At 48.0% G+C, this 26,493-nt stretch overlaps 1 protein-coding gene across 13 annotated transcripts in view; it reads left to right on the forward strand.

Annotated features, from left to right (window-relative positions):
• Nucleotides 1-26,493, forward strand: part of ERI3 (ERI1 exoribonuclease family member 3) — a 134,788-nt gene that overhangs the window by 51,078 nt on the left and 57,217 nt on the right. For all 13 annotated transcript variants that reach the window (XM_037998498.2, XM_073007378.1, XM_037998535.2 and 10 more), the window contains one exon: nucleotides 19,332-19,404. In XM_037998498.2, coding sequence (XP_037854426.1) covers nucleotides 19,332-19,404 — 73 coding nt within the window. The remainder of the gene's footprint in view (nucleotides 1-19,331; nucleotides 19,405-26,493) is intronic.

Raw genomic sequence — 26,493 nt, forward strand, 5'->3', positions numbered from 1 at the left:
ATTGCCAAATCCTGTTGATTCTGCCTCCCAGAGGTTTCTCAGATTTATTCCTTTCTTCCCATCCCTACTGCCCTGCCCAGTCAAGATGATCATATTCTTCTTGGATTGCTACAAAAGTCTTCTAACTAGTCCCTTTTAACTCCAGTTTTGCTGCTTCTATTCCATTCTCCTAATTGCAGCAGATTATGTCACCCCTTGGCTTAATACCCTTCAAGGTTTGCCCTTGCCCTCAAGGGTAAAGTCCACACCGTTTATTGGGACTTTCAAGGTTCTTGCTTACATCTTTAGCCTCACTTCTCAATATTCTGTGTGCCACCCCTGCACCCCTCCCCACCAGCCACATGCACAAGCTGGCCGGTTCCTGGTGATCCCTCTTCTTTCTCTAGGTGCCTTCCTTTGTTTTCCTGGAGCACATATACACATTAATACATAAAATGGTGCTGTGGCTGCCTCTACTTGTCTGTCTCTTGCACTACATTGTGAGCACTGTTGTAACCCTAGGACAAGGACAAGGCTTGACATGTAGTAGTTGTTCAATAAATAATTGTTGAATAAGTGACAACTAAGTAATGGAGTGTTCCTGTGGAATCTCTGCTCAGGAAGAACGACAGAGGACTGTTAGTAGGTAGATTCAGGAAGCATTCATTGCCAGTGTACAGGACAAATGGACTAGAGGAGGAATTCTTAGGCCTTGCTACACCAGCCTGAATGTTAAGGGTTAGAGAATTATGCTGCTAATGTCAGGAAGCCCTGGATTTCCTCACTGCCACTGTGTGTTGGGCCCTCTATGGTGGGTACTGGGTGAGATAGCCCACAGGCTTAGGCCAGGGAGGAGGAACTTGGTCCCAGTAGCAGTGCAAAATGCTTTCTCTGAGAGATCTGTGCCTCCGAAACAGAGGGTTGGGACTCCTGGAAAAGTGAACATCAGAGAATAAAGAGAGACACTGTTTATTGAGCACTTATTACTTACCAGGAGCCCTGTTGTGCTGTTTACTCATATGATGTCATTTAGTCCTTACCACAGTTCTGTGGAATAAGTTCATTTTATAACCCTTTTTTAACAGATGAGGAAACTGACGCCTAGAGAGGTAAGTAATTTGTCAAGGGCACATAACCTGTTTGTGGCAGGGCAGGGCTTTGAACCTGGGCATTCTGACTCTAGAACCATGTGTTTAATGAACGTCCTGTCTGACCATCCTCCTCCATGGCTGTGGTTTGGTGATACACGGTGGGAATACCCTCCTCCTCTCCTTTGTTCGCACCGAGTGGCACAGCCTCGGGATGTTTTCTGACACCCTAGGCTGTTGGTTCCTCACTTGGTATTGGTAGGGGTTGGACTGTTAAGTTCATTTGATATGGGAGCCTAGTTGGCCAGGAGATGTGGTGGTTATGATTTGGGGCTGCCTGAGAGTCTCCTCGCAGGGTTACAAGTTAATGAATCTTCAAATCTGTTTTAAGGAAACCTCAGCCAGCATCACTTTGGACACCTCTATTCTGTATTTATGTTTGGAAGCACATGGGGCATCGCACCGTGTCACCAGGCTCACAAGAGCCTTGCCCCTTGCCCACAGGTGTGCCAGTTGGTATCAGCACTGAACTGCATCACCTTTGATTAGCAGCCTGCTGGGGGAAGGGGCTTGAGTAAGAACTCCCTGCCAGCCTCGACTTGTCTCATTTCCCATTACTTTTATCTGTCCTTGCAAGCGCTTGGGCTCCCCTCCTGAGCTAATTAAGTTTGCATGTGTTTAGACATATTGCCAAATAGGGCTTAGCAAAGCGGAACTGAGCTACATCTCTTTCTGAGTAGGGAAGGAAAGAGATATAAATGCTCCTCCACAAGGGCCAGGAAGAAGCATGGATTACATGAAGTGAATGCGTGCAGATGATAGGCATTGCCTGGCCTTCCTAGGGACACAGCAGGCCTGCCAGGCAGCCTTCTGGTTGGCTGACAGGGACAGGTGAAAGCCCACCCTCCAGCTCTCTTAGTGAATTGGACATTCTAAGGGGGCTGAGAATGGAAAGAGGGCAGGTTCTGAAGTATTTTTCTTCCAAGCACAAGCAAAGTTGAAAGTCAAGTTTAGTGATATTTGCATGAGGAATTTGTAGGACTGTGTGCTGTTTGCTACCAGTCTGAATCAACCTGGCTCCTAGGCCTACAACCACCTATGTGGCCAGCACAGTGCAGGGTGGCTTCCTTTCCCAGTCTGTGAGAAGTGCATTGGAAACTTGGATAGCCAAAGGCCCCAGTTTTTTTTTTTTTTTGCCTAGAAGGGCACCAATTCCCCTGCTCAGCCATTGGAGTGGGTGGGTCAGGGCAGTGGAGGGAAGGAGACTAGTGTGCCAGAGCCTCCCCACCCTGGAGGTTGGGTTCGTCGTGATGGATCATCATAGTGAGGTAATGACTGATGGCATGGTTTTGTGTCAGACGGATGCCTGGAGCCTTTTCCCCAGTGCAGGGTGGCCTGAAGTCTGAGATGCCCTGTGGCGGAACATATTTGGGTCCTATCCAGGTGGCAGTTATGGGGGCAAACTATGTCATGGCCTCCTTCTGTGAGGTAAGGAATGAGGGTATTGCCTTCTGCCAAAGCAGAAGAGTCAACTGAGGCCATAGTCAGGGTCTCAGTCCTGTGGGCATGAGGGCAGTGGGTCAGGTTTCTGGCCATAAAAAGTCTCTTGCTGGGTAAGGTCGGCTCAGAATCAGCCCAGGCTCCCAGTGCACAGTGGGGGCAGGGGTGGAGGTTCTGAAGATTGTATAGGAATTCTGGGACTTAGAGTTATAGTCTGAGCTCAGAGAGAATGGGAACCAGACCTTCTGCCCTCCCTTCAGTTTCCCTGGAGCCCTCTCGTCAGCAGAGGTGCACCGGGTTAGCCCCAAGAAGGCAGCGTGAGTTGATGGGGTCATGTTTCAGCTGCAGCTAATCCAAGTCACTCGATATAAATCTCTCCCTGCTGCCTCTCCCCTCCCTCACATCCCCAACCCACAGACAGGGAAATGAATCCTGGCCCTCACCCTGAATACATCATGGCAGGCTTGCCTCTAATGAGAGAGGGCCATTCATTGTGGGGTGAAGCTCCCTGCAGAGCCTGGGATGCCATTAATTAAAGAAGAGCCACCTGAAGCTAGTCGTGCGGTGCAGCCTGCCACGCTCAGATGGAGTGGTGGTGGGGTAGCCTCGTTAGCCTGACAGCTCCTTGGGCTGAGAGTTCTTGGGCTTGGAGGAATGAGAGGTGCTCCGCCTCTGCCTGATGCCCCTCGGGCTAGCCTACTCACAAACATGAAAGCCCCCTCCTGCGCATGTCCCCGGGCCCAGAACTGGCACTAAAGGGGCTCCTGATGGTGGGCTTGGCTGGGGATTAACCATTTCCTAGATGCAGGCCTGAGGGTAGGAGCAGGTTTCTTTGGAGCCAAAGCATCTCTTCTGGTTCCCAACCTTAGCTCCCTTCACACTTATCCCTGTGATCCTGAAGCTGCAAGTCAACAGGCATCTCACCCCACGTCCTTCCTTCGGAGCCTGAGTTTGGGATAGTTGCTCTGCTCTGGAAGGGCTTTGTGCCTCAGTGGGGGCTGGAAGAGAAGCTCTGCTGTCTGGTCAACAAGCACAGCCCCTCTGTGGCAGACAGGGCCTCTGGCGTTTTACTTTCTGGGTACTTCTAGGCTGTAGGGTGGAACCCCAGTGGCAGCCTCGTTTCCTCACCCCCTAGGAAGGTGTCAGAGGATCTAAATCATTGTAGTGATTATAGGAACCCCTGGAATGGAAATTCTGCTCAGTGAAAACGCTGATAAAAGATAAAGATACTTGCTTAATAACTGATCAGGCTTCAAGATGTTCAAGGCAGTAGGAGCCTCATGCTTTGGCCTGAGTTGATAACTGAGTGGTTCTTTACTGCTTAACTGGTCCAGAAGCGAGTGTTGCTGCCTTGGTTCTGGCCCTGGATTTGATATGAGGCTCTCCCCTTGACCATAGATGAGAGTCTTGTCACCTCCTCCTTGCTGGCTGGAAGGGCTGTATGTTCTGAGACTTTCACCTTAGCCCAGAGTTGGGCTAACTCAGCCAGTCTCTGCCTGGTTTGTCAGGAAGACAAATTGGATCCTATGTTGGTGGCTCTTCAGGGCAGTCTTTGGAATTCTGGTTCTGTGCTCTGTGGCAGAATCCAGGCTGCTTCAGAGGGCCTCAGAACCAGCTGGACACCTGGCTGTACTGTATGACCTATCTCTGCTTTCCTATAGCTTACCTGGCATGGAATAGAGGTTCCGTGCAGCCTCCTACCAGGCCACAACCTCCTAGGTGGGGGACCTGGGCTCTACTCTTTTGTATTTTGAACGTTTTTCACCTTCCTAGGCCTTGGCCATTTGCTTGGGCCTTTCTGACCTCTGTCAGATAGAGAGTGAAGGCTGGAGGACCTTTTTTCCCAAGCTCCAAGAAGGAACCACTGGTGCTCCTGGAAAATATTTTCCTTTGTGTGAGATATTGTTTAGATCTATGTTTTTTTAAAAGCACTTTTTGAGCATCAGCTTATTTTGGGGTCTTTAAAGAAAATCAAGGCCTGGCACAGTGGCCTACACCTGGAATCCCAGTGCTTTGGGAGGCTGAAGCGGGATTGTTTGAGGCCAGGAGTTTGAGGCCAGCCTGGGGTAGCATGGCCCCGTCTCTATTAGAATATATATATATAAATAACCTGGTGTGGTGGCACACGCCTATAATCCTAGCTACTCAGGAGGCTGAGGCTGGAGGATTGCTTGATCCCAGGAGTTTGAGGCTGCATTGAGCTATGATTGTGCCACTGTACTCCAGCCTGGACAGCAGAGTAAGCCCCTGTCTCTTAAAAAAAAAAAAAATTGAGGTATGAAATAGGTGCAGATGCATAAATATACAAATGTGAAGTGTATAGCTCAATATATTTTTATACAAGTATACACCTGGGTAACTACCACCTAGCTCAAGACCAAGAACCTTTTTCATCATCCCAGAAAGTTCCCTTGTGGCTCTTCCCAGTCAGTGATGCCTTCCCCTTGCCAACTAACCACCGTTTTGACTTCTGTTAGTTTTGGTTAGTTTTTACCTAATCTTGGCTTTCGTATAAACGGAGTCACGCAAGGCATACTCTTTTGTGTCTGACTTCTTTCACCCAGGCTAGAGTTCAGTGGTGTGATTTTGGCTCACTGCAACCTCTACCTCCTGGGCTCAAGTCATCCTCTCACCTCAACCTTCCGAGTAGCTGGGACTATAGGCACGTGCACTGCACCCAGCTAGGTTTTGTATTTTTTTTGTGGAGACAGGGTTTTGCCACATTGCCCAGGCTGGTCTCGAACTCCTGAGCTCAAGCAATCTGCCTGCTTTGGCCTCCCAAAGTGCTGAGATTACAGGCATGAGACACACCGCACCCGACCTGTGTCTGACTTCTTTTGCATAACATAATGTATAGGAGATTCATGTGCATTGTATATATCAAGAATTTAGGCTTTTTATTATATTTCTATGTAGTATTCCTTCATATACTACATTTTATTTTTTTGTTGGAACATCTCTTATACTTTATTTAGTTATTTAGTGTGTGTTTGCTGAATGAATATGTGAATCTTCAATTTAATATGAGAATCTCCCTATGTCCATCAGCTTGTCCCAATCCCCCTCACCCTTTCAAACCTAATTCCAGTCCTTTGGCCATGTGGTCTTCCCTGTCTATTCTGGAACCCACACTGGCCTCCCTCTTCTCTGAGGCCTTGTGATAGGCAGAGACGGGCCCCTGTGGAAGTGGCCTTTGAGCTGTATTGACTCATTTATTTATTCTTTCAGCAGATGTGTTGCCTACCTGCTATGTGCCCTGCACTGCTCTAGGTATTAAGGATACAGCAGTGAATAAAGAAAGAAAACTTCCCAAACATCCTGCCTTCATGGAGTTTGCATTCCAGTGCTTACAGCTGTCTGCCTTTTGGATCTAATGCTTGAAGAATCTTAGTCTTGTCCAGGCTCTTCTGTCCTTTGGGATTCTGCAGGAGCTAGATGGCGAGGGCCTTGCCATCTTGGCAGGACTTCTCTAGGGCTTGTGGCCTTTTATCTGCCTTTTCTGCTGATATTGGTACAGGTGACATTAGCTGCTGCTGCTTGGCAGTGAAAGGGTTTCTCAATATTGGTGCTTCCCTTCCACTATCCTGGAGTCTGATTCCCTCTGTGAGAGGAGAGAATTAATCTCCAACTTTCCATGCCTGTAAGGTGAGTGACCTCTGTTTTGTCAGCGCTTGCCAATCTGTCCTCTAATTCCCAGCCAGGGTAATGGAGACATTACTTTGTGCTAAAGCAAACCACCAGTTCTCCTAGTGCAGATGCTGTGCAGATCCAGGCACTGGGAAAGACAGGTCACATGCGGAGACAGCTCCGCAAGTGTCTCTTCACAGATGCAGAGGCACACGAAGGCTACAGGGGTGTTGGCACCTGAGCCACTATGCTCCTGAACTGGGGCTGACAGATGCAAGACGCAAAGATACCCTGTCATCATATTCTTCTTATTCCCCAGCCATGCCATTAGGGTGGCTCCTTCTGTTTGGTCCGAATTAGGTTTCTTTGGTCAGGTTTCTAAGAGCACATGAGAGGCTGTGAACACCCCAGTGAAGAAGATGAGTCAGGGAGCAGAGGTCTTAGGAGTTGAAGGCCAGGGAACTCAAGGCTTCAACTGGCATAGTGGCCCATGCCTGAATGATTTGTGGACTCTGAGGGCTTAGCTTTGTAGGGCTTTGGGAAGGGCAACTATGAGTGGGTGGGATAAATTCTCAGTGTCCCTGGCTAAAGGGTGACACAACTCAGACTTGATAGTTCTGTAAAACTGTTTCTTCCAAAGCTTGCGAAGACGTTGGTTTGGGGAAGAAAGCCAGCCAGCCCAGAGAATCCCGGGAGCCTGACAGGCCTTTTTCTCTGCGATTCTTTCTCGCAGGCAGCCTGAGGCAGCCTGTCTCTTTGTTAACAGAGTGACAGCAATGTGACACCATGGAAATAATTACTAACAAATCACGGTGCTGACTGCAAACAGCTCTCTGTCTTCAGAGGCATGTCAGGGTGCATTAGAGCAGGACTGGAGGAGCGGTGCATATGGGGGCTGAGGCACAGCCTGCTCTCAAACACTCTCTTCTTCCCCCACCCTGACCCCTTCCTGCGATATCTGACTTTCTTGCTCTTGGCCTTACCCGACTAGGTCAGCTAAGGGGCAAGCTGGACAAGTGGCATGTAGCTGGTTTGGCTTCCTCTGGGCAGGTAGCTAGGACTCCCATTTTTGCCAAGGAGCACCTAGGTAGTGATGAGAGCCAGGGATTTTTCACTATGGGGCCCCCGAAAGGTGGAAGGATGCTCTATTTTTCTGATTTACTCCCTGCCATTGAGACCAGCCTCACCTGCCAGTAGTTTGGGGTTTTGGGGTGACAGAATATTTGCTTCGGCTGGACCCAGATTGTGGAGGGAGCCTTGCATCTGTGTTGGCTCAGCTCTGGTTTCTTCTTCAATTGCCATAGTCAATTTTTGGTAAGTCGACTTTGTCCATTCCCTCTTGGTTAGCAGAGTGATTGCTCTGACTGTCAGGACTGTAAATAATGTTCCTGGTGTATGTGGCTGGAGGCAGCGCATGGGGTGGGGAAAGGAGTGGAAGGAGGAGCAGCATTCCGGCTCCCTCGCTTACCCCCTCCCCTCTCATACAATATTTATCCAGGGATGGGAGTCAGATGCAGCGACCTCAGGGGTCACCCAGTTAAATAGCTTCTGAACCTCCCTGCATTCTAATTGCTGCAGTTGTCCTTTGCTCTGGAGACTTCTCCTCCCCATTGTCTGCTGAGGCACACACTAATGGCTGTCCTCCCTGGCCCTGCTGGGAGGCATGGTGGAGGGGGGTGGAGAAGAGAGCTCATTGCTACCTTCCTTTCCCCAGGGATAAAGGAATCTAAGGCCTATTAACAAGTGGCTTTAGCTAGGAGGAGCACAGTCCCCTGCTTTCCCGGCCCCCTCCCTAAACCTAGCTGGAGAAGGAGGCCCAGGCAGTAGGCTTGGTTGATGGGGCCAAGGGGCTTTGCCCATTCTCAGTCCTATAACCAGAAACATGGGACTAGTGACTCCTCTACAGGCTATAGGAAGCCAGGGGACACACCCGTGAATGCTCCTCTGATGAACATCATCCTGTGTTCCCATGGTCCCACACACAGGGTTTGGAAGCTTCTAATGAGTGATATTTCCTGTTGAAATTTGTTGCATTTCTCCCAAAGATTGGCCAAATGCAAAAGTCTGTTTGGTCCCCTGGAAGTTGATTTAGATGATTGCTCATGGTAGCAGATGTGTCCCATTCGTTGATTTAAGAGTGGCATGTGCTATACATCTTCACAAGGACCTTTCAGTAAATACCAGTTACCCTCCACTGCAGCTCTTCCCTCCCAAGGAATCCTGTTGGAAATTACCATTTAAGGTGCTGACCCCAGCATATCCCGGAAGTGCTGGCATTCCTGTAGCAGCCTAAAGTCAGCACCTGTTGAGAGCTGCTCTGGACCCTGTAAGTACTGTGCTGGGGACTATGGGGACTGCCAAATGATCAGGACAGAAAGACCAGTACACATATACCTAATAATAGGGTAAGTAAGGTAGAGTATGAAGACACTACAATAAAGGCACAAAAGAAATGCTGTGAGAACCCAGAGGAGCACTGTAGAGAGATGGAATGGTAGTATTTTTTTTTAGCACTAAACTTTGTTTTCTTTTGAACAGAATTTTAAAGCCCAGCGTGAATCTGGTTGAAGATGGGGAAAAGCCCAGCCCATTCTTCCTCTCCCATTCTTCCTCCTCTTCCCCGGGTCCATGAAGTAGCCTGATGTTCCTCCTTAGAACCCTAGGACTCCATGGAACACACTTTAAAAATCACTAGCTTATTCTAATGCCCATCTAGAAGTCTTACTCTTTATAGGAAAGTGCCTATACCTCTTGAAGGAGTCAGGGGAGCTGGAATCAGGGCAGAGGAGACCAGCTAGAGGGTTAAGGGCACAGCTGTGTCTTGAGTACCTATTTGAGAGTGGAGGTTAGACTGCATCCCAGATCCTGAACACTAGGAGGATGCCTCTCTGCGGAGCCTCCAGAGGGCATCGTAGGCCACACAATGGCAGCTCAGGCATAGGGTCAAGATGGCCACAGGCCAGGGGAAGACTGTAGTGGGATGAGCAAGGTGTCTTAGAGACAGCTCAATCTGCTAAGGAGCTCCTGGTTTCCCTGACCAAAAAGAGAATAGCTCATTAGCTGAGGCACTGACCAAAGTGTCCTGGAAACCTCCCACCACTTGCTCAGCCTCCTCTCCATACCCACTCCCTACTGGGGCTTCTGACATTCCGTCTGGGAAAGAGAGCTCAGGCCAGGCCCTGGTGGCAGTTCCAGCACTTCTACAGTCATGACAGGTGGGGCACTGTGCCTTTCCCTGATGAGTTGCCGTGGAAAGGACACTGGAGAGGCACTTGTCTTATTGTTTCCCTAGAGAGGGGCTGGGGAGATACAAGTTATAGAATTTTAAGGACTATTTGTGGCACTGGGGAGGTGCTTGTCATATGGTTCCACGGGGTGTTTGTGGCACTTGTATGCTTCATGTGGTCTCCATAGGGAAGAAATGAGAGATAGTTGGCAGATAGGCTAAAGAGCCATGGAGCAGGGAGGCGCTATGTGCACATACAGTGCCTTTTGGAGACTTTGAGCAACTTTGGCACTAGGGATTTGAAGCTGGCTTTCCTTGGGAACACCAGCAACCTGGACCATGGGGCATCCCTCTGCACCGCCTGTGTTCTGGTTTCTGTTGGGAACTCTCCAGAGCAGCATGTCTGGGAACACTTCCAGCTGTGCCGCCAGACCCAGACGCAGGTGACGGCCTTTCGTCTGTACTATAGGGAAACCAAGAGGAAATTAAATGTCATTTGCCCCCTGCACAGCAGGTCGCTGCCAGATCAGACACTCCTGCTCAGAGCTGTGCAGAGGGCACCCGAGGGAGGGCTTATGCCTGCAGCCATGTCCTGTGAGCTGTAGAGACTCCCAGGTGATGGCCTGGCTCATTCCCAGGGCTTTCTCTGCCCAGCTGGGTTCACCCTGGCCTGGAGCCCAGCCCAGTGCTACATGGCAGCTGTGGCCCATGCCAGGCCAGAGGTGCATGTGTACCAGTAGGGGGTAATGGAGGGGAAGGGCAGAGCCCGGGGGTAGAGGACACACAGGAGACAGTGAGGTGATCAGCCCTGCCTCAAAGAAGCTGTGTGGCATTGTGGAAAGAACAGGGCTTATAGAATGACGAGACCTGGTTTCCATTCCTGGCTTTACTGCTTTCTAGTTGTAGGGTCTTGGGAAAGTCACATTCCCACTCTCACTCCATTTCTTTATCTGTAAAATAATAAGGAGCTCTGGCTCCTGACATCTGTGGGGGAAATGTAGCTTCCTGTTAGGACTGGTGCCAGAGTTTCTTACCCCACCTCACCTGAGTCTGGAAGCATGGCCTGTAACCCCTTGCTGTGGGGCCTCACTGTGAAGTGAGTGAGCTGAAGTTGGTTGAGGTGGGGTGGGTGGTAAGTCTGGCCAGGAAGGCACAGCTGGTCATCTCTCCCTGCCTCAGGCCTTTCCTTCTTATCCTAGTCCTCTCAACAAGGCATCCCAAGGCCTTGATGAGATGAGTGAGGGTAACGGTGGCAAGACGAAGTGAGAGGCTTGCCAAGGTCACCCAGCCTCACTGTGGGGCTCAACCGGCTGCCTCCAGCCTCATACTTGCACTCTCGTCCGTGTTTGAGAGGACAGTGGGGCTTGCTCCATGCCTTTCTGCCCTTGAAGTCCTGGTGGTAGGCCGTAGTTCTCAGCTCTGCAATGACATTTATTAACAGCTCTTTGGGAAAATATGTTTTAATATTGCCAGAGTTCTACCTAGAAAACCCCCCAGCTCACCCCCATCTGAAGCCTGGCTGCTGGTGGTGAAATTCATTAGTGTTCCCTGACAGGCAGTGGCGACAGAGGCGCTCGCTGTCGGCTTCCCGCTCCCTCGCTCTCGTGCTCCTGCTTCACGCACACTGATATTTAAAGCTGATGGGCTGCTTATAGAGTTCTTGTACCATGACAAGTTTGGGGAGGGGGTTGGGGAGGAAGAGACAGACAAGGAGCCAGCTGTCATGCTGGTATTTCAAACAGTACTCTCTCCTGACCCTTCGCAGGCTCCAGCAAGTGTATCATCTTTCTGAAGCCTGTGGTTGGAATTGTAACCTGCAGCCGTCCCAGAGGATGGGGGCAAGTGTGGGGGCAAAGTGGGCTGATAAGTCAGCAGTGCATTCCCCCCAGGGCTGTGGGCCGGCAGCGGAGAATGGAGGGATCGCATGTGTGCATGCATGCGCACTTGCTTGAGCCTGGGGAATTGCAGCTGAGTCTCTGAGTACCCTCGACATTGCCCTCCCACCAGCAGAAGTGAGATGGCCACTTCTCAGTAGTCACTCCTACAGTGACCGTTCTGTGTCTGCTATGGTTATCTTCTAGGTGGGCCTGGAAGCTCTCTCAAGAGAGAAATCAAGTTCCATTAGCCTCTGTCTGAGGGTCCTGGGTCTCAGTGATACTCCTGAATATGAAGTGATTGGTTGAGGTAGAAAGCTCTCTCATTTTGTGTCTGGTCTGGGGTCTTGGCTTTTGTTCCTTGGTATTTGTGTGCTGAATCTTTGGATTTGGAGAATGAGTCCCAAGGTGCTTCCTCTACTCATAACTCCTCCCCTCAGCCCAAGCTTCTTGGAATTCGTTTTGCAGCTATAGAGTGGTTCTGGAACTTTCCCTTTTCCTGTCACCCCCAGCAAGCCTTCTCCAGTATCCTTTTCCTGACTAAGGCACTGTCTTGTCAATGCAGGTGGCCTGGAAGCATCTCCAAAGGCCATTGCAGGTTTGATCTTTTTTTTTTTTTTTTTTTTTTTTTTTTTTTTTTTTTTGAGACGGAGTCTCGCTCTGCCACCCAGGCTGGAGTGCAGTGGCGCGATCTCAGCTCACTGCAAGCTTCGCCTCCCGGGTTCCTGCCATTCTCCTGCCTCAGCCTCCCGAGTAGTTGGGACAACAGGCGCCCACCAACACGCCTGGCTAATTTTTTGTATTTTTAGTAGAGACGGGGTTTCACCGTGTTAGCCAGGATGGTCTCGATCTCCTGACCTTGTGATCCGCCCGTCTCGGCCTCCCAAAGTGCTGGGATTACAGGCTTGAGCCACCGCGCCCGGCTGCAGGTTTGATCTTAATCGATCTCCTTATAGCTAGAATCCCTTCTATGAGGCCTTATTTGTAAAGCATGTTTCCCTTGGTTGGCTCCTTTAACCCTCACAGAGCAGGGCATGGAGGTGAAGTCACTTACCCCAGGACACGTGGTCATTTGACCAGGTTATCTTAGTGTAGTGGAGCCGTGGTACTGGGCAGGGGTTGAGCCGCATGCCCCACCGTCAGGGCTCATTGATGGGGAGAATGAGTCCCAAGATGCCTTCTCCATCTGTCACTCCAGGTCCTGCAGTAGGCGAGGTCACTGGGGAAAAGGCCAGGCTCCTCTCCTCCCTGTTCTTTTGCCCTGTCAGTGCCATCAGTGCTGCCATTGGCATCCTCAGTTTCAGGCGCAGCAGTGTGGGACTGTCTGTCTGAGGGGTTATTCACAGAACAACCTGGACCTCTTCTGTTGGAGGTAGAGCCAGGATGCCTTTTTTCTGTGTAGGCTGAAGTGTATTCTTGAACTGTCAAGGACTACCTTTGATGCGATCTGCTCCTATAGTATCCCCAGCCCTCCCCAGCACTTTGTCCTGTAGGCTTCTAGCAGGGGTTTATGTCTTGGGGCTGATGTCCTTGGGCAGTGCTTTTCTCTTCCTGTTCTTGCTGATTCCTATCCTGGCTAAAGGCACTGAGTGCTAGGCCTGCCTGGGGCGGGCCCATGCTGTGTCTTCTGATATGGTGCATCTCGCAGGTGAGATAGATACTAACCAGCTTTGATAAGTAGGAGGCTCATGCATTAATTTTTTATACATCAGCAGTGGCCAAGTGAGTGAATTCAATTATGAGTCTGCCTTCTCTCTACCCTCCTTCGCTCAATGTGGTAGTTCAGAGCTGAGACTAAGGAACCTGTTGAAATGAGAAACCCCTATTTCCTAGCTTGACCCCCTCACTAATTCGGGTTAAATTGCTATGCTGTTGCAGTGGTGACACATTGTGTCTGCCTCTGTTTGTATAAGAGGATGCGGTGGGGGAGGAAGGACCAATTTGTGCAGAGATAAAAGGTGTCACGGGCAGATAACTAACGTCCCAGCCTCGTGCCTGCTCTCATTGTTGCTCAATTTGCTCCGTGTGTAAGCTCAGCCTTCCCCTCTTTCTTCCTTCCCTCCCCTTGGTCATATTTTACCTCGATGCCACAGTGTAATGATGCCCTGCGTAGTGGGGGAGGAGATAGGCACCTCTGGCTGACAGCCCTTCCTGATAACCAAATTCCAGCCCATCCATCACTAGCTACTCTCCTCAACTTGAGGAAAAGTGATCGTGAAAGGCGGGCCGTTTATCACCCAGGGTCTGTTTATCTCCTCTGGGTGGGGGAACGGAAACAGGAGAGACAAAGAGCTGTGTCCCCAGCTACGTGCTGCCTCGGCTGGAGTAGCCTGAACGTGCTGGACACAGACTCACATCGTGCTGCCTGTGGAGGCTCTGACTAGATAGGACTCCCTGACTGGGATCCAGTGGGAATGGGCCCTTTCCTGAGGCTCAAGACTTGGAGGGAAGCATAGGAAATCGTGGCAGTTATGAGCTGCAGGGTTGCTCGCGACAGCGTTCTTTGAGAGTGTATTGGAATGAGCAAGTGTGGCAACTCTGCATGGAAGCAAGCCCACCCACCCCTCACAGGTATCCCTGTGGTAGGATCTTCCAGCTGGCTGGTTGGTTGGCTTCTACTGGCCCACTGCTCCCCAAACCTGGGCCTTCTGTGCCTCCATGGTCCAGTGATGACTTTGAAGAAGACAGAGCCTCTCCACACTCCCTCATTTCTGCATATCACATGGAATACAGTAGTTTGCTCCTGCAGGCAAATAGTATGTACCTGTCCTGGAGATGGCAGGCACCAGGACTGCCAGCCCACATCACTCCAAGATCCAGGTACCACAGCCTTTCTTGAGAGGGAGAAAGGAGCCAAGGAGGCCTCCAGAGTCTGCCGGTCCCCTTCCTCTTCAAATTTTTGAGTCTGCTAAAAGTGAGAATGACATGCGTCTCCCTGAGTTGGGTTTGCCCCTAAGTCTTGAAGAGATGAAAGCTTGGAAGGCAGAGTGTCCATCACCTTTTCCAGCATGGTGCCTGCTCTTTTGCTGGTCCTAGCTGTTGGCCTGTCTGCCATTCTGTCTGGCAGACCTCCATGGATGTGCAGCTTTCCTTGCCTCAGCCTAGCAGCTCTCCCCCCACGTCTGCCTCACCTAATCTTCAAAGCTGAGCTCCTGCTCACAATAGCTTCACCGTGGCCATACCCATTAGCGACGGGGGTGTTCCCCTAATGAGCTACTCCCCTGCCTTGGCTGGCGCCGGGCTAGCCACACCTGTTTGCCATCAGGGCTGTCTCGGGCCGAGCCAGTGTGGCTCAGTTGCAGGTGGTAGAGCTGAATGAGGGGTGGGGTGGGGAAGGCTGGCTCCTTTTGCTTTGTGCTGTGTGCTTATGGGGGTGAGGGGCAGTTTCTTACACCCCCGTTTCCTCTATATTGTTCTCTTCTTTCTAAGCGGAGGGAATGCTCTTTGCTTTCTTTTCTGTTATTCAAAAGGAGTAATAAAGGAACTTGAGTATCTTGTCTCTTCTAATTTTCCCCTGGATGGAGTAGAGAGGATCTGGCTAAGGTCTGAGGGTAGGGTTTGTTCATCTGTTCTGGTGACCCTGAGGGGCTAATGTGGTGATAGCAAGGTCACATGATAAATGCCAAGGGTGGACCACCTTTCTGGCCTTAGACCCCTAGTCTTTGGAAAGCAATCATGTCCCTTGAGCCCACAGGCAGGATTGGGGGACCCTTCCTTAAAGGGGCCTCTTGCATTCATGAAACTGAAGGAACTTTTGATTTGGTTGAAAAAAATCTCATTCCTTTTTATGGCCTGGACATAATTGGCTCTTTTCTATTGGCCATCAGTGATGTCATTCCGGCCCTCATAAAGAAGGGGAAATCACACCTGTGGACTCGGTGCATAAAATTTCATTGGGCAGCAGTAATAAGCATGACCAGATGATGTTTGGGCAGTTGGGGAGCTTTGTGCCCAGTGAATCCAGCTGCATGGAGACCTGGGCACCATAAACCTGCCTGCACATTCATGCCCGCAGGCTAGTCCAGGGCCCACTGCCAGTGGCTCTTTTCTTGGAATCAAGATCTGGTAGGAATGTACAGCATTCAGACCGTTTGTCCCTGGGGCACTTTTTTTTTCTGATAGTTTGGTGGAACCATGTACCCACTGATACCCACTGACCTTAGGCACTTAAGAACCTTGAACCCAGGCGTGGCCTTGAGCAGTGACCACTATGCTACTTGCTTCTCTAAGGCCCCAGGCTTTGCCTTCCCAGGGACTGTAGAGAACCCTGAGTGTATCTATACAGCTTATGCCTGTACAGTGAGAAGCTTTAGGTTCCATTTCTAGTACGACCCTTGGCTTGTTGTTTGAGCAAATCCTTTTCTTCTCTGAGCCTCAGTTTCCTCTTTTGTGTAAGGGATGATGACCACTGTAACCCACCTTCCTCACAGATTTCCTGTCTTGATCCTCTCTAAGCTGGGGTAGGGTGTGTGATAGAGATATGTAGCTGTCTTCCCATGAGGCACCTGCGAGCTCAAATTCTGGCATTGGTCCTATGTCTCTCATGAAGATGGGGCTGGGCCTTGCCACATTTGTATGGCTTGTATCTTGGAGTCATAGGGCTAGGACCACCCAGAGGACTACTCAGCAACCTGAATGCCTGCGAGTGAATCTGCAAACTGCGTGTGTACCTGCAAGTCGCTAGAGCCCCTGAGTGAGAGTTATAATGCCTAACCCCCATGTGCATCAGTCAGACATGGAATTCAGAATGACACTCAGGACTGGGGCTGAGCCATATCTCAAGCTGAGTATCCAACCTGACAGTCTGGTCTGTCCTCAGTGTGGCCCCTCTGGGATAGGTCTTCCTCTGAGAAGGATAGGTATGATCCTACTGACCTAGACCCTTCCTAGACAGTGGAAATGTCTACAGCTGTGTCTTCCCTTAAAATTCTGCTAAAGACAGAGCCCCTTATTCTCCCAGGGCTAGCCAGAGCCAAAAGGACTGCTGGCCTGTGTCAACTAAAAGAGAGTGCTGCAGTTGGCTAGGGGAGAATAAGATTGAGGCTCCCTGCCTTTTGCTGGCCAATCCCCCTGACTTATTCCCTTTGTAGATTCTGCTGCTTCTGGTGGCCCCCTTCACTCATAGACCTTAATGTGATTTTTCTAAAATAGCTGAGTTCAGCAAGGATTTTCACAAATACCAAGGATAAAGAACATGAAAGAAAGATTGAAGGAAATAGAATTATTGTCAGATTACAGTTCTGCTTTTTAGGCAACCACATTCTAGCTCCTAAGGCTACCTTTCATCCTTAAAAACCTTGCCTTATTTCCTCATGTTCTTGGTCCTTCATCCCACATGGGCACATCTGTCTGGATACCCCTTCATCATCTTGACCTCAGCCAGAATTTCCGTTCCGGGAAACTGACCAGTTGTAGTTAATGTCACTGTGCCACTTGGATGTTTGAGAGTAACCTTTTCTTCAGGTGAGATATCTTGGGTCTTATAAAAGTAAATCCTTACGATACACTGCCTGAAACAAGGGGATCAATTTTCTATTAGTATCTGTCAAATATTTGAAGGATAATGGAGGGAAGGCTGGACTGTCTTGAACTTTCTGGAGTGGAATCAGTCATCTCAACTGGATTCTTGTAGCCAAACTTTCTAGAAAAGGATTTTGCACTTGTTATCTCCACTGTCTTATCTCTCACTCTTTCCACACTTCGCAGGTTGCCTTCCGCCTCCCACACTCAGCCCACTGATCCCCCTTTCACGAAGATTATTTGTGACCTTCTCGTTACTAAATCCATTGGGTTTTTCCCAACTGTCATCTTGCTTGACCACTCTATGGCAGTTGACACTAATGACTTACATTTCAAACTCAAAAATCAGTTCTATATATTCCAGAAAGGGGAAGCACGCTTTTATCACAGTTTAGATTGACCACAGGTAATATGAAGTGAGGTCAAAAGAGCGTGTCTGACTTTAGGTGTCTAATACTCTGAGAAAGGTCTGGGGCCTTGCCCTTTGGCAATGGGGATAGGTTGGGTAAGTCCTGACTGATGGCATATTGTCTCCTGAGGAACTCTTAAAGTTGATAAGGGTATGTGGGTTGGAGAAGGGGACTCTCATGGAAGCTTTCTAGACTCTCAGATCTTGGAAGGGTTCTGTGAGGAAAAGATGGAAGTCTTTTTCTCTGTATTTTCTAAAGACATACTTTGGACCCATGGGTAGATGTTACAGGGAGACAGACTTTAGCATTTAAGGAAGGATGTTCTAAGAATCAAGTCCAAAATTAGATCTGGCCGCTTCATGAAGTGAGGTCCTTGTGTGTGATGATGGTCTGATGGAGGTAACCTGGTTTCATTTTAGCTCAATAAAACTTGCAAGGCATTAGCCTGGGCCCTCTGCTCACCTCACTCTATACTGTTCCCAGGTGATCTGATTTACTCTCCTGGCTTTAATTTTACTTAGGTTATGTGAATGATTACATTAATAATTATATTAATGATTTGACAATCTGTATTCTTATTCCAGACCTCTCTTCAAAACTGGATATCCAGTTGCCTCTGAGACACCATTTCACTGCCAAGTATCTCCTAGGCACCTCAAACTCAGCAGACATCGAGTGCTTATTGTGTGTCAGGCATATATCTACAACTGCATTCCCAACCTCATGCTTCCTTCTAGTGGCATACTAAAGATGGGGCAGGGGAGCAGTTCCCCCCCAAGTTTGGGCAGAAAGTGGGTATGCTACAGGTAGAGCATTTAAAAACAGTAATAAAATTGACCAAATGCTGGCATGCTCCAGATGTCACATAGGCTCTCCATGCCACTGCTTCCTTCTTTGGATCCATCTTAGTGGGCAGCATGAAGCTAGCAAGCAGAGCTCTACTGTTTTCTCACTGGGTCCCACGTTTTATTTAGTCACCGGGGCCTCCTTTACATCTTAATGTCTGTTCCTTGATCACCACCTTTACCACTACTGTTTCTCTCTCCTGGCTCCTACCCTGCTCTTTTAGTCTATTATTTTTGCTGCCTCTAGAACAGTCTTGGTAAATCACAACTCATCAGAGGCTCTCCATTGCCTGTGACAAAGCTCTTCTCTTAGGAATAAGACTATGATCTTTCCGGTCTGCTATTTCCAGTATTGTCTTCCTCCATCCTTGCATATACCCCCACGCTCCAACTTAAGGCTGTTTTTGTCTTTCTTTCATTGCCCGTACCTCTGAACAAACTGAGCCCTTTCTGGGCAAGAGTTACATCTTGCTTTTTGACTCCTAAGTTCCTGACCCTTGTTAAGCATCAATGCGTGTTTGATTGAGTGGATTTGTCTGAGTAAAACAGCATCACCAACTAGAGGGGGAGATAGTTGATAAATTCTAATTTAAAGAAAAAAAACAAGAACAGACCCTTGATTTAAATTCTGACCTCTTCTTGTCCTTCTGCCTGGCTTCTTCTCTATATGACACAAACCTCTAGCCAGAGGCTTAAATGTGAGCTGAAACCCCTGCTCATCTATCTCTAAATCATATGCTCTGTCTTTCTCTCCTCCGGTCTTGTCTGTCTGCCTCTCTGCTGTAGCAAAACAACAAACCAGTGCATAGAAAGAACATAGGCTTTGGAGTCAGACAGAACTGGGTTCAGTTCTTGGCACTATCATATTTTAGCTGTGGGACCTTGGGTAACCTCTCTAAATCTCATTTTCTAGTCTGTAAAATGTAGACAACAGTACCTATGTCTCAACATTGCATTGAAGATGAAATGTGAAAATATAAGGTGCTTGGCATACTGTAAGCCACTAGAAAATAGTGGCCTGCTGCTGTTATTTCGAAAAGAGTTTTTGGGCTCTCACACTTGGATCTGAGGGCTAGAGCTGGAGCCCGGTGTCCATGGTGCTGGAGGTGGGGTCCCATTCTTTGGTGGGGTGGGACTCATGGCTAATGGATTGATCTTTTGAGGTCTGTTTGTCTCGTAGGCTCTGTTGGACTTCCTGTCTTAAGACTTCATACCTGGGACATGGATGCGCCCAACTTGTTCTCTCTTCCCTTTTTTTGTAGGCTCCCAGGCCAGTGCCAGTACTTGGGCTTGCCGGTGGCGGATTACTTCAAGCAGTGGATTAATCTGAAAAAGGTACTGTGTCTGAGCCCCAACTGGGTGCTTCCCCTGGTGCTCTTGTGCCTCAGAGCTCCTGTCCTTTGCTTTCTTTTCTTATATCTCTTCTCCTTCTTTTTCTTTTTGTTCTTCTCTTTTCTTAACCTCTTCCTTTTCCTTAGCTAATATGCACTGAAATGTGGTTATTTCTGACAGTGGAGAGCTGCTTGGGGACCAGACAGCTGGGCAGATTATGACACTGCCCTAGTTGGTGTCCCCCAGACATGCAGAGAAGTCCCAATTGAGGAGATTTTTGGGGGCTCTTGCTCAGAGCTGAGTCTGTGGGCAGAGCTGCCTTGTCTGTAGGAGAGACGTGGCGCTAGCTGAGCCTCTGGGAAAGTATTCTCCTTTGTTGTTATCATGAATGTGGCCTCTGACCCTCCTGACTGGCCCTGATATATCACTCTGGTTGGGAGGCAGAGTTCATTTAAGTTGGCTTTGTTCCTGCCTTGCTCCAGGAGAGCCTGGTTCATGTGAGGAAGAGCCATGGAATCTAGAGTCCAGTTCCCTTTGGACATGAGGGCAGAGACTGGAACTCATGTAGCATCAAACATCTGGGGAGCTGATGCTGAGGCTATGGACCGACAAGGACCTTGTGTGGCTAGGATAGTGAGCCCTGGAAGAGAACAAATCACTTAGAAAACTGTACTTTCCTAGCAGAGTATCCCTGCTCTAGAGGGATCCTAGTCTCCCAGTGCACTAGGGAGACTCACCTCCATAAATCATTCTGATCTAAGGGCAGCAGTCCTGGAGCAGCCTCAGGAGCTTCATGCTACCAGTCAGAGGAAGCTCAGAGAAAAGAGAACACACCAGGGGTCAAGGTAGTGGCTCCCAGGGCGCTTAGAGAAGAGAGAGGTCAAGGGGGGTGAGGCTAGGTATGGTGAGGATTTGAGTCTTGACCTGGGCATTCAAGGAAGGTGGGATATGGATAGGAGGAGAAGAGAATGCTTTCTCGGCAGGGAGGGCAGCATGCTTTTGGTGTGTGTGGGGGCTGGAGCTAAGCAAACATGTGGAGTAGCAGTGGAAGAGAAAGCTTTATAAGTATTTGTGCCACACTGACAATGACCTTGGACTTAGTTCCATACTTTGTGGCATCATTTGTGAAGTCCTTTGCTTTCCACTGGTGGACAGGTGCTTTGCACTTGGCTTGTTTGCAGTTTGACTCCTACCCCCCTTTCCTGGTGATCTCCCATGAAACTGGGCAACTGCTGCTTACTACTCCTCTTATGCTGAAGAAGCTAGGCACTGCCCTAGCTTTGGGCCTTGCCCTATGGCCTGCCTTCTGTCTGAAATGTCCCTCAGTCATCTTCATTGACATATTCCCTGCCCTGGAAGATTCAACTCAGTTATCACTTCTGAGAAGCCCAGCAGTCAGTCTCTTGCCTTGAGGTTCCTTGGCACTTGGGAAATCACTTATCTCAGTTGAAATTGAATCCATGTGTGTTTCCTTCCACACATGGCCATCTGGATCACAGAGATGAAGTCTGGTTCCTCTCTGTGTCTCCGGTGACTAGGCCAGGGCTGGGTATAGAGTATGTGCTCAGTGAGTAATTGCTGGCTGACAGATTCATCTTTGAGGACTAGTTCCATAGAGGTCCTCCCAAGGCAGAGCTAGGCATGTAGGTGGGGCTAGGCGTGTGGGTGTGGCGAGGCATGGACCCTGGAATATAGCATACCGGCTGTCAGAGCACATCTGAGCTGCTTGCTGGCCTCAGCAAATGCAATGTGAAGGCCCGGCCAGGCGAGGCAGGCGCTGACCATGAACAATTACCCTGTGAAGTTCACTAGACTTTTTGGTGTATGGATAGCTCCCTGCCTCCAGGTTCCTTGGCAGAAAGGCAGGAAAGCAGCCAACCCATGTTGTAACATTGCCACGCAGGGTCACCTTGGTGCTGCTGGCCCAAAGGGTGGGGGTAGAGGCAGGCTGCCCAGAGTCTGTTCAGCTTGGTTCCCCTGCAGACTGTGCTGACCTGAAGAGGAGGGGAATAGATACAAGGGGAAACTGAGGACTCTGTTCCTAGTTGGCCTTGTGATTTCCTTGTGTGAGGTAAGCTGAGCAAGTCTGGGAGAACAAGGGGTCTAACCCCTTCCTCTCTGTACTCCAGCCACTTTGTATTGCAAGGGTGCTTAAAGGCCCGACAGGAGAGATGGCTTAACTCTGGACTTTAGCTCAGTCCTTACCAACAGCCATTCAGGACATAGAGGCTGCTGAGTCCTGGAGGCCCAGGGGCATGGTACTCTTTCTGACCTTTATGCTGTGTGACTTGGTGCAGGCTGCACTAAGATTCCTGCTTAAAAAGAGTAATGATAAAAGCAGAGCCAGAGAGGTCATTGTCAAGGTTGTAGGAATATTATGTAAAAGCCTTACTCCATGTCTTGTGTCCCCTGTGTGACCCAGGCTTTGGTTCTCTACAGGGTCCTCTCCTGTCCTTGATCTTACTTTATGTTTCTCCCTTCCCTTTCTTCTCTCCTCGTCCTCCACTCCCCGAGCACAGCATTACTCCTTGAGAAAGGTGGGGAAGGTCCTGGTCTGCTTGGTCACCTGAGACTTGCCTAGTGAGTGAGCAACTGGGGATGAATTCACCATGCCTATTTCCTAAGACCTCTAATCTGAGAAGAGGCAAAATGTCTTTCAGCTGCCCTTACTTCTCCAGAAATGGTGTGGGTTGCATCAGGAAATAGGCACTTTTCAATGGCCAAGTTTCCACATCTTCCGCTGCCACCTACTTCCCCTGTAGCAGAGTGGAGCAGGCCTGTGTTTGCTGACATTTGGAACGTCATTGAATGATCTTATATTCTTATTGAGCTGTCAGCATAGAGAGGACTTGGGGCCCTGCTCCCAGCTCCCTCCAGGAGATCAGAGCTGTCACTGAGGGGCCAGAAGAATAAACACACACACACACACACACACACACACGCACGCACGCACGCGCATAAATATACACATGTATATGCATGTGAATGCATACACCCCAAGTGAGTATACTCCAGATTGCATGTCTGTATCCATACATGCATTCATGTATATGCACATATTCCTATAAGCAGTCACCTGCAGAAGTATTTGGAGACATACCCAGACATGATGGTGTTTATACATATGTATTCATAAGGTATAAAGATATGTGCACACAGGTAAACAGACATATGTATAAGATATATATATCTTCATCAATAAATGAATATTCTTTTTTTTGTGTGTGTGAGACGGGGGATGGGTCTCACTCTGTCACGCAGGCTAGAGTGCAGTAGTACAAACACGGCTCACTGCAGCCTTGACCTCCTGGGCTCAGATGATCCTCTCACTTCAGCCTCCCAAGTAGCTGGGACTACAGGTGCCCATCACTATGCCCGGCTAGTTTTTGTATTTTTTGTAGACATGGGGTTTTGCCATGTTGCCCAGGCTGGTCTCAAACTCCTGGGCTCAAGCAGTCTGCCCTCTTCAGCCCCCCCAAGTGCTAGGATTGCAGGCATTAGTCACTGTGCCTGACCAATAAATATTTTGAATGCCTTCTGTGTGCCAGGTACTGTGTGACGGCCTGGGGATATAAGAAAGTAGACATTGAATAAATAATTTTAGTTGCATTGAGTAACACTAAACAGTTCAGAGTCATGGATCATATAAGAAGGAACTAACTTAGTAGGGTGGGGTGAGAGAATTGTTCCCTGAGGAAGGATGTCTAAGCTGAGACCTGAAGAGTGAGTTGGAATCGACTAAGCACAAAGTAGCGTGTGACGAGAGACTGAGGTGAGGAGAAACCTGGCAGCTTTATGAAACTAGAATGTAGGTTCTAGGAGGAGAAAGAATTTGTGTCTCATGTTCACTGCTCTACTGCCATCACTGAATAGTTCCTGGCACACAGATGTTTAATCCTTATTTGTTGAGTGAATGAATGCCTAAAACGTAGTGAAGGTGACAAAAGGAGAGTGGCATGAGATGAGGCTAGAAGGAAGTCAGGAGCCTATAGACCACACTTTGATTTTGACCTTGATGTTTAGGGTAAGAGGAAGCTATTAAAGGGTATTAAATATAAGAGGGGTATCATCTGATTTGCATTCTAAGAAAGTTCTCTCTGGCCGTAGTGTAGAAGGAGTTAAGAGCAGATACAGGAGACCAGTTTCTGGCTTTTCTTAATAGGGCTATGGCATTTTTGGGTGGGACAAATCATTGTGTGGGTGACATTGCTGAACTTGTAGCATCCCCAGCCCCTGTTGATTGAATACCAATAGTGCCCCTCTCCGAGTCATTGTGATAATAAAAAATATCACCCCGTATACATTTCTAGTGGCCTGGCCAGGATGGGAGTGGAAGAATACTGTCCTTGGTTGAGAACCACAGAATTAGGCTGTTTCTGTGGTCCAGGTGAAAGATGGTAATTACTTGGATTGAACTGATAGCAGTGGAAATGTAGAGAAATGGGCCAATTCCTGAGTATTAAATGGTGTAGTCGGTTCTGCTATAATGCAACATATATAGATTTCTGAAAATCATTGTGCTAGAGAAAGTCATGCAATAAAAATTCAGTTAGTGACACATAAAAGAAAAGATAGGAATCTAATAAAAATGGTAGCATAGTTTTACACATTAATGCTTAAGAAATACATAAATACCACAATAAATACGGTACTTTACTCTGTAAAACCCCAAAGTTTGCTTATAGAAATGGGCATGAGAAGGGTTGCAGCTTGTGAGTTATTGTGAAGTAGAGGAAGAAGATCATCTGAAATCAGATGGAAAATTGTAACCAGATGAATGTGGTCCATAACATGCAGTGATCTAGGTAACTGGTAGATGTTTAAGATGTCTGCATGTATGTGTTTTATATATTCCTACCCAGCCCTGTTCAGTGAGGTATAGTTTCCTGTGTTTATCTAGTATTTCTTGTGAACAAAATTGCACATAAGCAAATGTAAAATTTGTGTTACTATAAGTTGTTCCAAATACATCAGTTGCATTGGACAACTTTGCTTTTTCAACGAGTATTATAGTAGCACTGATTGTATAATAAACAGGAAATGGTGATTGGTTGTGAGGGTTGAGGATGAAGGAGGAGACCATGATGACCCCGGGATTTATGATTTGAGCAACTGAACTGGAGTGAGTTGACTGAGATAATGGGAGAAGGAGAAGTTTCAGGATTGGAAAAGAAAGTGAAGTCAATGTGGGGCATATGAGTTAAGATGATTTTGAGACATTGAGGAGGCAGTTAAGTACATAGGTCTGGGGCTCAGGGGTGAAGCCTAGATAAGAGATGCAGATTTGAAGACCAGGCATGGTGGCTTATACCTATAATCCCAGTGCTTTGGGAGGCTGAGGTGGGAGGATAACTTGAGGCCAGGAGCTCAAGACCAGCCTGAGCAACATAGTGAGACCTCATCTCAACAAAAAAATTAAAGAATTAGCCAGACTTGGTGATGCGTGCCCGCAGTCCTAGCTACTTGGGAGACTGAGGCAGAAGGATCCCTTGAGCCCAGGAGGTTGAGGCTGCAGTGAGCTATGATTGTGCCACTGCACTCTAGCCTGGAGTGCAAGACATTGTCTCAAAGAAATAAAAAAAATTGGCAGTGTTATTGGTCTGTGATTGATAATTAAAGCATGAAAGTGGATGAGATTGCCAAAGAAGAGGGTATAGGGTGAGAAGAAAGCCTAGGACTGAGAAATACCAACATTTGCGAGATAGAGAAGGAATAGTCAAAAATAGAAAGAAAATATAATAAATAGTCCTGAATTACAGATTGCATTTTGTGTGCTAGACCTGTGTTTTCCAACATAGTTTCCACTAGCCACATGTGGCAGTATATCACTTGAAACATAGCTAGTATGACTGAAGAACACATTTTACATTTTATTTAATTTTACTCAATTTAAAGGAAAAACTTTCTTGGCCAGGTGCAGTGGCTCATGCCTGTAATCTCAGCACTTTGGGAGGCTGAGGTGGGCAGATCATCTGAGGTCAGGAGTTTGAGACCAGCCTGGTCAACATGGCAAAACTTCCTCTCTATTAAAAAAAATACAAAAAAATTAGCTGGATGTGGTGGCAGGCACCTGTAATCCCAGCAACTCGGGAAGGTGAAGCATGAGAATCATTTGAACCCAGGAGGCAGTGTAGGGTGCAGTGAGCCAAGATCGTGCCACAGCACTCCAGGCTGGGCAACAGAGTGAGACTCCATCTAAAAAAAATTAATTAATTAATTAAAAACTTTCTTGAAAAATTTTATGTTTAGTACAACGTGAGTTGGTGAATCTACATTTTAAACTGTTAATTGTATAAAATATAAATACAGATTAAGTATTTCCTTTTTTTTTTTTTTTTTTTTCCCCTGAGACAGAGTCTTGCTCTGTTGCCCAGGCAAAAGTGCAGTGGCATGATCTTGGCTCACTGCAGCCTCTGCCTCCTGGTTTTAAGTGATTCTTGTGCCTCAGCCTGCCAAGTAGCTGGGACTACAGGTGTGTGCTACCATGCCAAGCTAATTTTTGTATTTTTAGTAGAAATAGAGTTTTGCCATGTTGGCCAGGCTGGTTTCCAACTCCTTGCCTTAGCAATCAACCTGCCTTGGTCTCCCAAAGTGCTGGGATTACAGGCATGAGCCACTGCGCTTGGCAGATTAAGTATTTCTGGTGAAGTTTTAGCATCCCAATTGAGATGTACAGTAAGTGTAAGTTATACATCAGATTTCGAAGACTTGGTATGAAAAAATGAAAAATGTCTCATAATTTTTTGTATTGATTACATGTGAAAGAATATTTGACTATACTAAAATAAAATAAATTATTAAAATAATTTTATCTGTTTCATTTTACTTTTTAGTGTGGCTACTAGAAAATTCTAAGTTTCATGTGTGGCTCACGTTATATTTCTATTGGCCAGTGCTGTGCTAGACACTGTGGTTATGTACCTACATTGTCTAGTCCTCACAGGACCCAGTTCAGTGGTTGCTATTATTTTTCACATTTTAAGGTTGAGAAAACCAAGGTGTGGAGCAATGATGAAACTTGCTGAATGGTTTCATATTAGTACGTGGCAGAGCTTGAACTTAAATTTAATTTTGCTAAATGCTGAAGAGACA

This window comes from Chlorocebus sabaeus, chromosome 20 (genome assembly GCF_047675955.1).
Source record: "Chlorocebus sabaeus isolate Y175 chromosome 20, mChlSab1.0.hap1, whole genome shotgun sequence".
Lineage (NCBI taxonomy): Eukaryota > Metazoa > Chordata > Mammalia > Primates > Cercopithecidae > Chlorocebus > Chlorocebus sabaeus.